The sequence below is a fragment of the Sinohyriopsis cumingii genome, chromosome 6 (assembly GCF_028554795.1).
Source record: "Sinohyriopsis cumingii isolate HCF-2022 chromosome 6, ASM2855479v2, whole genome shotgun sequence".
Taxonomy (NCBI): Eukaryota; Metazoa; Mollusca; class Bivalvia; order Unionida; family Unionidae; genus Sinohyriopsis; species Sinohyriopsis cumingii.
The window spans coordinates 11,797,814-11,810,475 of record NC_142966.1 but is presented as its reverse complement, the minus strand read 5'-3'; the positions used below and the strand labels follow the sequence as shown (position 1 = coordinate 11,810,475).

Genomic DNA, 12,662 nt, shown 5'->3' with positions numbered 1-12,662 from the left:
ACAAAATGCATAGAACAAAAGGCACAAAAATACTTTGGACAAAAAGAAACAAAAACACATAAGACAAAGGTCACAATTCATATCTGTATTGTTAAGATGAGCATGTAGGAAAAAAAGACATAATTCATGTTTTGATTGTTATGCTAGGACAAATGTAAAAGAATAAAATATCTCACTTGAAAACTTTTAATGCTATAAAATTTTAACACTATTAAAACTGAAACAAAAACGTAGCACAGGACGTGGAGCAGTTATGTTGGACAGGAAGGTGTGGTTTTGACAATATTTAACAATTGATAGCTCGGTTTGTTTGCAGGCAAGTTATACAGGAAGGGCGATGTTGATAGGAATGTAGCAATTGACAGCGTGGTTTTTCTTTAATTACTGTGTACACAAGGTTACAAAATATGCATGTTTGAAGCAAATGTCTGCTCGCTCTCTTTATGAAATTATATTTAATGCAGGAAAGGTGGTTTTTACAATAGTTTAGCAGGCAAAAATGTATAAGCGTATACAATCTAGATTTAAAATGTTAAATAAATCATTATATAATATTATATTATAGTACAAATAATACGAAAGAACACAATCAAAATGTTTCCTATATTGCACCACTAAATGTACCTTTATTATTTTAGCCTAAAACTTAAACAAATTGAATATTAAATTTCTTGAATAAAGTAGTAAAGGGAGAGTAAAAGTCATGATCCTAATTCAGGTAGCAAGAAAACTTTAGAATTACACAATTCATATTGTGACTTCTTGACCAATTACATCCTTACCATAACTCCAATAAAAATAACTGTAGCATTTTTGTCGTGTGAAGTTTTATCTTACACCTTTTATATAATTGCCATAATCACAATTGTGTCTTTTTGTCCTGTGTCTTTTTGTCCTGTGTCCTGTGTCTTTTTGTCCTGTGTCTTTTTCTTTTTGTAATGTGTCTTTTTCTTTTTGTCCTGTGTCTTTTTGTCCTGTGTCTTTTTCTTTTTGACTTGTGTCTTTTTGTCCTGTGTCTTTTTCTTTTTGTCCTGTGTCTTTTTGTCCTGTGACTTTTTGTCCTGTGTCTTTTTCTTTTTGTCCTGTGTCTTTTTGTCCTGTTTCTTTTTGTCCTGTGTCTTTTTCTTTTTGTCCTGTGTCTTTTTGTCCTGTGTCTTTTTGTTCTACACCTCTTTCATAACTGTGAAAATCAGACTTGTGACTTTTATTCTGTGACTTTTTGTCCTGCGACTTTGTATCTTACATCCAATGTAATATGATTGGTTTTGTGTCTTACATCCAATGTAATATTACTGGTTTTATGATAATTGACTTTGTGTCTTACATCCAATGTAATATGATTGGTTGTATGTCTTACATCCAATGTAATATGATTGGTTTTATGTCTTACATCCAATGTAATATGATTGGTTTTATGTCTTACATCCAATGTAATATGATTGGTTTTATGTCTTACATCCAACGTAATATGATTGGTTTTATGATAATCGTCAAACAGAAGCCAATCAACTCAATCTGGGTGGTTTTAAGTTATTTCACTTTCTGCTTGCAGAGCAATCAAAAACTATTTTTGGCACAAAATGTAGTTACCAAGCTTTTGCGATGTCGCGTATAGGATCTATTTATTACCTTAGGCTAAGATGTACTTATCACAATACCACTACAGTACACTCAATTAATGACAGTATATTTTTATTTATTGTGAAAGAAGCATGACAGTGCCCTAATCAAAAGACAACGTCAGATTTGACTTTTTGAAACAATATCGTTCTCGTGTAGGAATATCCTCCAATGATATTGCTCTTTATGTAATAAAGTTCATTATTTTGTTCTTAGGCTGTTTCAGTTAAGTATTGTACGTTTTTAATATAATAGTACTGTCATGGAATGTACATGGTGTGAAGATTATATTTCTGGAAAATGACGATGTGAAAATTTGTTTCTGCTAAACGTTTTTATTCTATATAATTCCAGGTATCCAGTCAAATACTGTGAAAGTGGTGAAAATTCCTGTTTTCTTCGACGAAGAAGGCTGTCTAAACAGGGTGGAAAGAACGTTTGATAGAAAGTTGTTATTGAAAGAGGCATTCCCACTAGAAAGGTTTCATTGAAAAAGGCATTCCCACTAGAAATATACTGTTGAAAGAGACATTCCCACTAGAAAGTTATTGTTGAAAGAGACATTCCCACTAGAAAGTTATTGTTGAAGGAGACATTCCCAATAGAAAGTTATTGTTGAAAGAGACATTCCCACTAGAAAGTTAACAAGCAGTAACTGAGACATAGATCTGCTCATTCCGTGTAACATTGCTACTGAATGATTTGTTGTTGGATCGATATTTATACGCAAGATAAGCTTATCATCACAGACTTCACTAAGTAGTCCCGTAATAAGAATAAACTTTATTGCAAGAGAAAGGTTTCGATTAAAATACAAACATTAAATAGTTGTAGTTGTTTTATAAAGCTGAAATAGCAATGCTGAGAGGCGAATCTGCGACCCAGCTGGGTCGAGCCACAGGACGAAGAATGTCAGTTCGTCCAGATCAAACCCTTCTACCGCCCATAGTTGAAACCACATATATGGTTACCGCTCCTCGAAGGGAAAGTATCAAAGAGACAAGCTCTCCTGTTGATGTGAGACGGCGAGAGTCCTTAGACTCAAATCATTCTGGATATAACCTCCCACGACCGTCTGTGTCTATTTCAAGACGACTGTCTATCCAGAATCGGAGAAGAAGTTCTTTCAAAGTACCTGCTACGCAGGTGCAGTCAATGGTCAAAGTAAAAAGGGCGTTGGAGAAAATAAATAGGAGTGTAGAGGATGAAAATGAGCACGGGGAAGATGCGCGGAAATCAAAGGAAATAAAAGAAATGCCAAAGTATCCAAGATTTGCTTCAACTTTGTCAGCAGAGGCTCAATATGCCATGATGAAAGGATACGAAGATGTCGTATATAATTACCTCTGTGAAACCTACCCTGAGTATCAACCACTTTTAAAGCGAACCAAAACTCCTGCTTTTGGTGTCAAGATAAGGCCAAATATTCCAACCGACCAACCGAAGAAGCCTGACCTGGTTTCTGAAGATCAACGAGAAAATGGTCAAGTCGATGTAGACAGAAAGGATAGCATGACAGATGATCCAAAACCCTTTTCAGCCAAAACCCGGTCATACAGCGTATATGGAAGTGACATTTTTGCTTTGCGGGAGAGATCTGAAGATAAAGGGTCAGCTAAAAAACTTGGATTATCACGGACTTTAAGCTTGCCTCACCTAGCAGCTAAAGATCGACAGCTAGTAATGACGTATCGCTACCAGAGTGTCATGGATATTCTTGACACGATACGGAAACAGTTAGGGATGCATTTGTTGTCTCCTAGAGTAATGGGAAACAACCAGGAAATAAAACCTTTGCAAGATTATAACATGTGGGCAAATGTTTGGAATCAGGAATTCAAGATAGTGCCATATTCAGATTCCGTAAAGAGTTAAACATTGTGATCTTCACACGTCATATCTAGCAAATTATTTATAAGAAATTTAACAAGCCTCGGTTATTGGAAATTTGAATTCAGTAACGAAAGATTCATCTATGAAAGCAAATGCACCTAAATTTCGGATCAATATATACAGTCGATCGGTATCTGTCGTCTTTAATTAGCTGGCAATCATGTGTGGACACTACTACTACTTAAAACTGGGTTCAAATCAATTATTCTGTTGTATCATATAGATGTATAATGATAATAGATGAAATATATTATGTGAAAGTAGAATACATTAATAGCAGCACAGTTACAAATTTTCGAAGGTCGTGGCTGTCTGAATCGCTAGAAGTCTTGCAGTCACATTTATTTCTTTATATACTTGTAGTTTACATAATATATGCAGGGCCGGCGCTACCATACAGGCAAACTAGGCAGCCGCCTAGGGCGCTGATTTCAGGGGGAGCATTTTTGTTTAAAAAAAATGTATTGTTTATAAATTTTGAAATTGATATTTTGCGGGGGGAGGGGGCAGAATCTAACCTTGCCAAGGGGGCAAGATTGTCTGGTTGGGTCTGGCGCCGGCCCTGAATATATGCATCTTGCAAATCAACCTACCTTGCAAACCCTATAAGTATTTCACTGAAAATTGGACATTTTATTTTAAGAAGAAAGATCAACTTTCGTTTCTTGTTAGATACATTTGGTAAATGCAGCAGTTCGTATACATTCTCTCTCTCTCTCTCTGTATATATATATATATATATATATATATATATATATATATATATATATATATATATATATATATATATATATACAGAGGCGTAGCTATGATATTTTGTGCCCGGGGACGAACTATAAAATTGGCGCCCCAGCCCCCTCCCCGTTTAATCACATTTATGAATATTACCGTTGTTTACTTATTATAATGTAACGTTGTAAGCCTCATTTTGGCGCCCCTGTACCTTGGCGCCCGGGGACATATGTACCCCCCTGCCCACCCACCCCCAGCTACGCCTTTGTATATATATATATATATATATATATATATATATATATATATATATATATATATATATATATATATATATATTGGGTTTCACCGAAGAAGTTAGATACATTTCTCTAACGTGTTTTAACTCAGCCCACATGTGGTACATGCGCTGTATTCTGATTGGAAGATAGAAAACTCGCTCTGGCTGAACTATGTTACACACGTTCTACATACATACATACATACATACATACATACATACATACATACATACATGGTGTCTTTGCCCATTGTGTCATTGATTCTCAAGATAAAGTCAAGACGTGGATAAAAGCTATTTGGAAGAGAAGAGTGTATGTGGAAAGGCAAGAATGTTTCAACACAGTATTGGTCTATCGACTGGCCGTAATAAAAAGCTTCAGAACAGTAAAGCTGTGTCTACTGAACGTAAGAAGAAGCTTCAGAACAGTAAAGCTGTGACGACTGACCGTAATAAAACGCTTCAGAACAGTAAAGCTGTGACGACTGGCCGTAAGAAGAAGTTTCAAAACAAGAAAGCTGTGTCTACTGAACGTAAGAAGAAGCTTCAGAACAGTAAAGCTGTGTCTACTGGCCGTAATAAAACGCTTCAGAACAGTAAAGCTGTGCCACCTGCGTTAACCCTCTTTGGCTAATAACCCCAATAATCCTTTTCAGTGCCTACCATATCTCTTCGAAAAGAGACACTACACAAAATTTGCAGTCTATGATTGTTTCATGTCTGCTGTAGGAACTGTTTGGCGACATGATGTTCGCCAGTTTCGATGTTAGTATCAAGACCACCAAAACTATACTTTGTCAGGATGGCTGAACCGTTTCGTCGGCAGGAGGACAGAGTACAGTGAATGATACACAGCTTGTGTGTTTGGCCCGCTGGCACAGTCAGAAGGTAACCCTACACAACCGGATTCGACGATCCTAACTCCATGCACTGGCGGGGACATGGTCTTATGCCCAGTGGGCTGCTAAATTGGGTTGAAATGTCCAACTCACTCTTCGACATTCTATACGACGGAGTTTTAAATATCAATGGACGTCCTAACTCAATTAAACATAATTTCAGTAATTTAAAGTAATACAAATCTAATTAAACCAAATCAAGTATAAAATTCAGCCAAGATACCGTATAACCTTTCGAATCTTTAAAAATCCATTTCCAATTTCACTTTATGAGAAAAGTCACCACAAAGCTCAGAGTGGCCTTTAACCACAGTTTCTCTTTCCTTGATCTGAGTAAGACTAACGCGTCTGTACTCTCCCAGAATTTTCAGCACAATCAAAGTTTTCCTATACAAATGATGCCTAATCCAAATTAAATTATAGACCACACCCATTCTGTTTTAAGCCCTCTAGTCGACTATATTTGATTTGTTCGCCCTCATCGTTTGAATTTATCTCGGCATCGACGGTCTCGCTCTTGGCGGCTTCCACACGAGGGGTATAGGAGGCCGATTATGCCCGTGGCAATACTTGAACTAATCAAAGGATTATGTCCATTTGAAGCAATCTTAATGGCTCTGGATTGCACACTGTCTACATAGAATATCCTGTTTGTGGGTATGTAAATTAAAATTCTGCTACGAACAGTTGTTACAAGGACGTTGAACCAAAGAAGAAGCATCAGCAGAAGATTCATTTTCACCATGCCATGTGACTTGGAAACAAAAATAAAATCGCACCAAAGTTACAAAATTTATCATATGATTTGAAAAAAGTAACTGTCTTTTCTCCTGAGCCTACATTTTACTCACTAAACCAATCTTTCAGAGTCACCTTGAGCAAAATCTTCCATATTAAATTAGCTTTAGCATTCACCTTGAGCAAAATCTTCCATATCAAATTAGCTTTAACATTCGCCTTGAGCAAAATCTTTCACATTAAATTAGCTTTAACATTCGCCTTGAGCAAAATCTTTCATATTAAATTAGCTTTAACATTCACCTTGAGCAAAATCTTCCATATTAAATTAGCTTTAACATTCACCTTGAGCGAAATATTCCATGTTAACTTAGCTTTAACATTCACCTTGAGCAAAATCTTCCATATTAAATTAGCTTTAACATTCACCTTGAGCAAAATCTTCCATATTCAAGTGTCAAATTCATCTGGAGTAAAATCTTCCACATACCTGCCACCACCCCACCCCCCGAGGAATAAGCTTAATTTCTGCTATTATGAGTGGCAAAAAGCGTAATTTGGGCTTAAAAAGTGTAATCTATATATTACATGCCAGAATTACAACATCTATGACAAAAATAATTTTTTGCCTAACCTGCTTCTGCAGCTGGTAAAAACTCACAAAGGGCAAAATCCACATGGGACAGAACCAGAATATAAAAATAAAACAGACTGAAAGATGATTTATATTCAGCACTCACTTCAACTAGTCTACACATGTAACTTTCACTGAATGATCGTGAACTGGAATTCTGTAATGATCATCATCTGGTGCTCAGAATCCTGTATTATATTAAACATATTCTTTTTTAAAGTTTGTAGAGCAGCATGGATTTGTCACTTTTTCTGTCTGACACATTTTGAAGTTTGAAAAGATCCATCTGCTCTAACATTTTCCATCAAAAAACATCCACAACTCATACCAATGAAGCATGTCGCTTAACATCTGGCTCCATTTTCTTTATAAAATATAGACAGGTTCAATAACCACCCAGCTTATCAATAAAATGAATCTGTTCGGTAAAGTTCATTGTCAAAGAAACCCCATTTTTTTCATTAGAAATGGGGTCATATACAGTTGCTATAAATAGCAAATAAGGAAAGTGCTCTAATGCTATTCTTATGTAGCAGTCACCTTTTAAAGAATATTCTCAAAATTATACTAATGGAATTGAAGAGATAATAATAAAATCACAAAAACAACTTTTTATTGCTTTATTTTATTTTTTAATGTAGCAAAAAAAAGCATAATCCATATGCAGTCTCACGTAAAACGTAATTTGCTGAAAAAAAGCATAATGATTATGCCAAAAGTGTAATGGTTGGCATGTGTGCTTCCATACCAAGTGAACACACTGACTGGGTATACAAAAAATCAATACTGTAATACCTGCAGTAACCTTTTAAACATAAGGAGCATGTGGTCTGATACTGCTCAACTATATCAATCTACACAGCCAGTACATGTAGCAATAAAGCAGGTGCTTTAGATTAAAAGATATAATTTCCAGCTATTTATGGTAAGGCATTTTTGGAGTGAAAGTTTTTTATCATAGTTGATATATATATATATATCTATTTGTTACTAATTGTTACTAAGAGATATATATATTACATTAGTGACAATTGCCATCTTGGATAGGAGGTAAGTATAATTTTGTAGGTCTTTCATCTGCTTGCTATGGAAGTTACAGGAGCTGCACTGGAACAACTCTGGTACTGCATATCTTAATGCACATTCTTATCAAAATTGTCAGCAAAGCTGACTGAGCCATACTGGACAAGTCCAATATAGGTTTTCTATCTGTGTGCTACAGAAGCCATACTATTGTTTTTGGGAACCAATCCAGAAAATCTGAGCATGTGCTATGATCAAATTTGGCTCAGCAATTCTAGAGAAGTTGCAAGTAAGTTTCCCATCTATTTGCTAAGAAATCCAAATTGTTGTTTGGACATAAATATGACTGACAGTGTCAGAAGAACTGTTTCTGTGAGTTTAATCAAAACTGCCAAGTAAGAGAAACTGCAAATAGGTTTTCCACGTGGTTGCTAAAGAAGCCACACCATAGCCACAAACAAATCTAGGTGAGAATGTCATAAGATATAATTTTGTAAAGTTTGATCAAAACTGGCTCTAGTGAGAAGCAGTTGAAATTACATTTTCAATATGGTTGCTATGAAATCCATAAGATTGCTATGGAAGCCATCCCAAATATAAAAGTTGCAAAAACATTTTCCATATGGTTGCTAAGGAAGTTCTTCACCTCCCTGATAAAAATAAACTAATGCTGGGGAAGTTGCTCTAGTCAGAACTCTAGTACAGCATGGGCCGATAATCATTCATATTAACATTATTCAAAACTGGCTCAGCAGTCCTCGAGACAAACTTGAACATTTATTTCCCATAAAGTTAATGATGGTCACAATCTTACTAAGGATGCCACCCAATATACAACTTTGATACCACATATCATACCCTAAAAAACACTGCTTCGAAGTTTAATCAAATCTGGGACAGACATTCTAGTGAAGATAACAGTGTTTTCCACCCAGTTGCTAAGAAAACAACAACACTGCCATAGATCCACTCCAGATATAATCGTAATAGAGCATGTTCTAAGAAATATTCAAACCATGTTTGATCAAAATTCTTTAAGCTATGCCAGAGAGGTTAAAAATGGGTTTTTGAAATGATGGCTATTGTCCACTGCAAGGAGAAACATCTTGGATTGATAGAGCATGTTCTAGTACACACTCCTAACATGATCAAACAAAACTGGTTTAGCTGTTTTAGAGAAAGTAAAGAATAGGTTTTCCATATGGTTGCTATGGAAGCCACTGTTGTTAGGTGAGCTACTCAAGAATCATTATTGATAGAGTTATGTCCAAACAAACATCTTTACCAAGCCTGACTCGAATTAGATCAATCATTCTGGAAAAGAAAAGAACAAAGTTTCCACTGTAATTGCTGCAGAAGCCATACCATTGCTAAGGGAGCCACCTAGATGATGCCCTAAGAAACATCCTAACCAAGTTTGTTGCAAGTTAGCCAAGCAATGTTCGTGAAGCTGAGAATAGCATTGTTGACAAACAATGTATATCAGTTACTGGGCCATGCCATATGCTCACTTAGGTGAAATAAAATAAAATTAAAACTGTTATGTATTTTATAATAAAAAACAAAATCTCATAGTTTCAAATACTGTTTATATTCACATAAGAAAATGCTTTATAACTGTGCTTCAAAAACAACTGAACAGATACAATTTGAAGCAGAATCGTGCAGGAATAAAGGCAATATATACTGATTTATGGTACAAGTAAACATGTATTGCACAGAAGAAGGTCTTTTGCCTATTACAGGCATTTTTATGATTGTGGTCTGCTGGTGAGACAGAACTCCTATCACATTACAAATTTGACACCTAACAAATTACACCATAATGTCAGTTGAACAGAAAGAAGAAGACATGCACCATTCAAATGCATTACCAATGCCCTTAACATTGTTGTTGATGACAACAGAATTAGTGTTGCTGCCAAAACAGTTCCATTTACAGACGAGACACAAATGAAAAATATTACAAAAGAATAATGCCTTAATTATATGATATACAAACTGTGACTGGATACCATAGCTATTCTCATTTAATCTTTTAAAATCCTTTATAATTATGCATTATATAACATGTCATGAATTAATTTAGGTCAAAACAAATTCAGTCTGCCACTTGTCCTACAAAGCAAATGTGACTTTCACTCGCAATGCTTAAATTTGACTTATTCTACAACATACGAATTTTTCAAGTCATCCTACAATGTACAAATATTTAAACATTTTTTCACATTCATAATTGGAAATGCCATCTGTGCAATTGGATGACCTATTGAAAACTGGGTGCCCTTCATCAGCCACCATTTGTAAATATGAACAGATGAGATGAGTGGAATTTAGAAGGCCTGTAATCTCTCAGAACTTACAAAAAACTGTAATTAACAAGGCATATATCATAGAGATACAATTAAATATCATTGTATGGTGCAGCAATAAATTCTATAAAGTATAATATAGAAGAGGATAGCACCGTGAACACTAATAAAACAACTGATTTAAACAGCTAAATCAATCAATATTTAAAAATAAACAATCAAATGCTGCAATAATTGTGAAATCAAACGTAATTAAATGTTATATGGTATACTGCAAGCAGCAACAAAATGTCAATAAAAAATGCCAGTGAGAAGAATACGTATATATAACAGTAAATATGAGTATATTATTTTAGGATAGCAAATGAAATTCCATACATGTAAAGTGTAAAAATAACACTAAAAACTAAGTTATAATATCAAGCCTACCGTTTTTTTTAATTCAATTTTCTTTTAATGTATATAAGTAAGTCTTAATCACTTAGAACTACAATACATGCATATTTATCTTGGTTGTAATCACATCTTTTGCTCAATACTTTATGCAAATACTGTTTACAATACATACAGACTAAATCTGCAACTTTAAGGTAAAGATTACCTACATCAACAATGTCACAATACTTATACACTTTTTAATTATAAATGAAAATAAAAACAATGACAAACCTTACAAAAACTACTCCTTCTTTGTGAACTCCTGTCTTAAATGACCTTCAAATCTGAGTCATATTTTGCCTTAATTTCATGAACATGTCAGAAATTTAGTATTTAATTGGTCAATTTATTGAAGATAGGTTTCAATCTCCCTCAGTCAGATAGCTAGAGGCTTAAAGGCAAATCCAAGTCGTGAAATTAAGGCCTGATAACGCTAATATTTAAAATAAACTCGATTTATGGATTACTTATTCTTAAGGACTCAATTGTTGAGTTGCCAATGGTAGGCACATCTGATGGCAAATTGGCATCGTTTGTATAAATCTGAAAGCCCTTAGTGTGGAATGTTTTGTGTTAAATTTGGTAAAAGCTTGCCTAGCACTTTCTGAAAAGTCATTTAAAGTTTATTTGTCTACTTCAGCAATGGTGGCCATATTTCTTTGCAGATGAATTTATTCCAAGAGACCTTTCAAATTTTGTCATATTCAGATGAATGGTATTTGAGAAAACATTTAATTGTTTCTCTAGTTCTAGTAATGGTGGACATATTTGGTTATGGATCAGTTACATTTGTATAACACTGTCAGCCCAGTATGTCAGGCTGCTAACACTGTCAGCCCACTATGTCAGGATGCTAACAAAATCTGTTAAATTCTATTATAGAAGAAGTTGTTTCAAAGTTTATATAATTTTAGTCGTGGCAGTAATGGATCAGCAGCCACAGAAAAAATGTGAAAGGCCTTGATGTCAGGAATTTTCTATAAAATTATATGCAAATTGTTCATATATTCTTGTTTTTAGAAACTTTAAATTGCAGTTGTGATTGGAGGATGCGAGACAGCTGAAATATAATGGACAAAAGACAGTACCATAAGCTCACCCAGCTTGTACCCAGAAAACCCCCTGAAAAACACCTCAAAACACATTTCCATATTGCCAGATCCAGAGGTAACTGTTTTTTTAAATAGTATTATGTGATGCAGTGCTGTGCCAATGTGATGTAGTGCTGTGCCAATGTGATGCAGTGCTGTGCCAATGTGACACAGTGCTGTGCCAATGTGACACAGTGCTGTGCCAATGTGACACAGTGCTGTGCCAATGTGATGCAGTGCTGTGCCAGTGTGATGTAGTGCTGTGCCAATGTGACACAGTGCTGTGCCAGTGTGATGTAGTGCTGTGCCAATGTGACACAGTGCTGTGCCAATGTGATGCAGTGCTGTGCCAATGTGACACAGTGCTGTGCCAATGTGATGTAGTGCTGTGCCAATGTGACACAGTGCTGTGCCAATGTGACACAGTGCTGTGCCAATGTGATGCAGTGCTGTGCCAATGTGATGCAGTGCTGTGCCAATGTGACACAGTGCTGTGCCAATGTGATGTAGTGCTGTGCCAATGTGACACAGTGCTGTGCCAATGTGATGTAGTGCTCTGCCAATGTGACACAGTGCTGTGCCAATGTGATGCAGTGCTGTGCCAATGTGATGTAGTGCTGTGCCAAGGATGTCCTTAAGATAAATCAGGCTTCCTACTTCTATTTAGGTCAAACATTGGCACAATGTAACAGATAACAGATGCTGACCACAATTATTGGAAAAATTGTAAACTCTGTCCAAATCAATTTTGAGAAGCACCATTTAAATATTATAATCACTAAAGAAGGACAGCTCCTAAGGGACATATGGCAACAATAGCACTGACATCATATAACATCAATAATATCATATATTTATTCTTGTCTCTGAAAAAACTGGACCCAACATGGGAATACAAAATTGTTTTACACACTTTGTGGGTTAGTTTGGGCATAAAGGAAAATTTTACGTACAAGAATATAAAGTAAGAAAGTTCTTTGCATATTGTTTATTGCACATGAG

General features: G+C 35.4%; 1 protein-coding gene and 1 long non-coding RNA gene across 2 annotated transcripts; one reads left to right on the top strand and one right to left on the bottom strand.

Annotated features, from left to right (window-relative positions):
* Nucleotides 1-1,987: 1,987 nt before the first annotated feature.
* LOC149796376 (uncharacterized) lies at nucleotides 1,988-3,788 on the top strand. Its single transcript, XM_089960216.1, has one exon. It carries the CDS (start codon nucleotides 2,479-2,481, stop codon nucleotides 3,493-3,495), a length of 1,017 nt encoding a protein of 338 aa, XP_089816342.1. The 5' UTR covers nucleotides 1,988-2,478; the 3' UTR covers nucleotides 3,496-3,788.
* A 3,614-nt stretch (nucleotides 3,789-7,402) lies between these two features.
* On the bottom strand, nucleotides 7,403-11,547 carry LOC149796375 (uncharacterized). Its single transcript, XR_016421672.1, has 2 exons — nucleotides 8,585-11,547; nucleotides 7,403-7,632 (listed from the first exon to the last, which is right to left on the bottom strand). It is a non-coding gene; the product is annotated as an uncharacterized LOC149796375 (long non-coding RNA).
* Nucleotides 11,548-12,662: the final 1,115 nt, after the last annotated feature.

Excerpts from the sequence above, each read along its gene's own strand:
- LOC149796376 (XM_089960216.1), top strand. The coding sequence starts at position 2,479 with ATGCTGAGAGGCGAATCTGCGACCCAGCTGGGTCGAGCCACAGGACGA.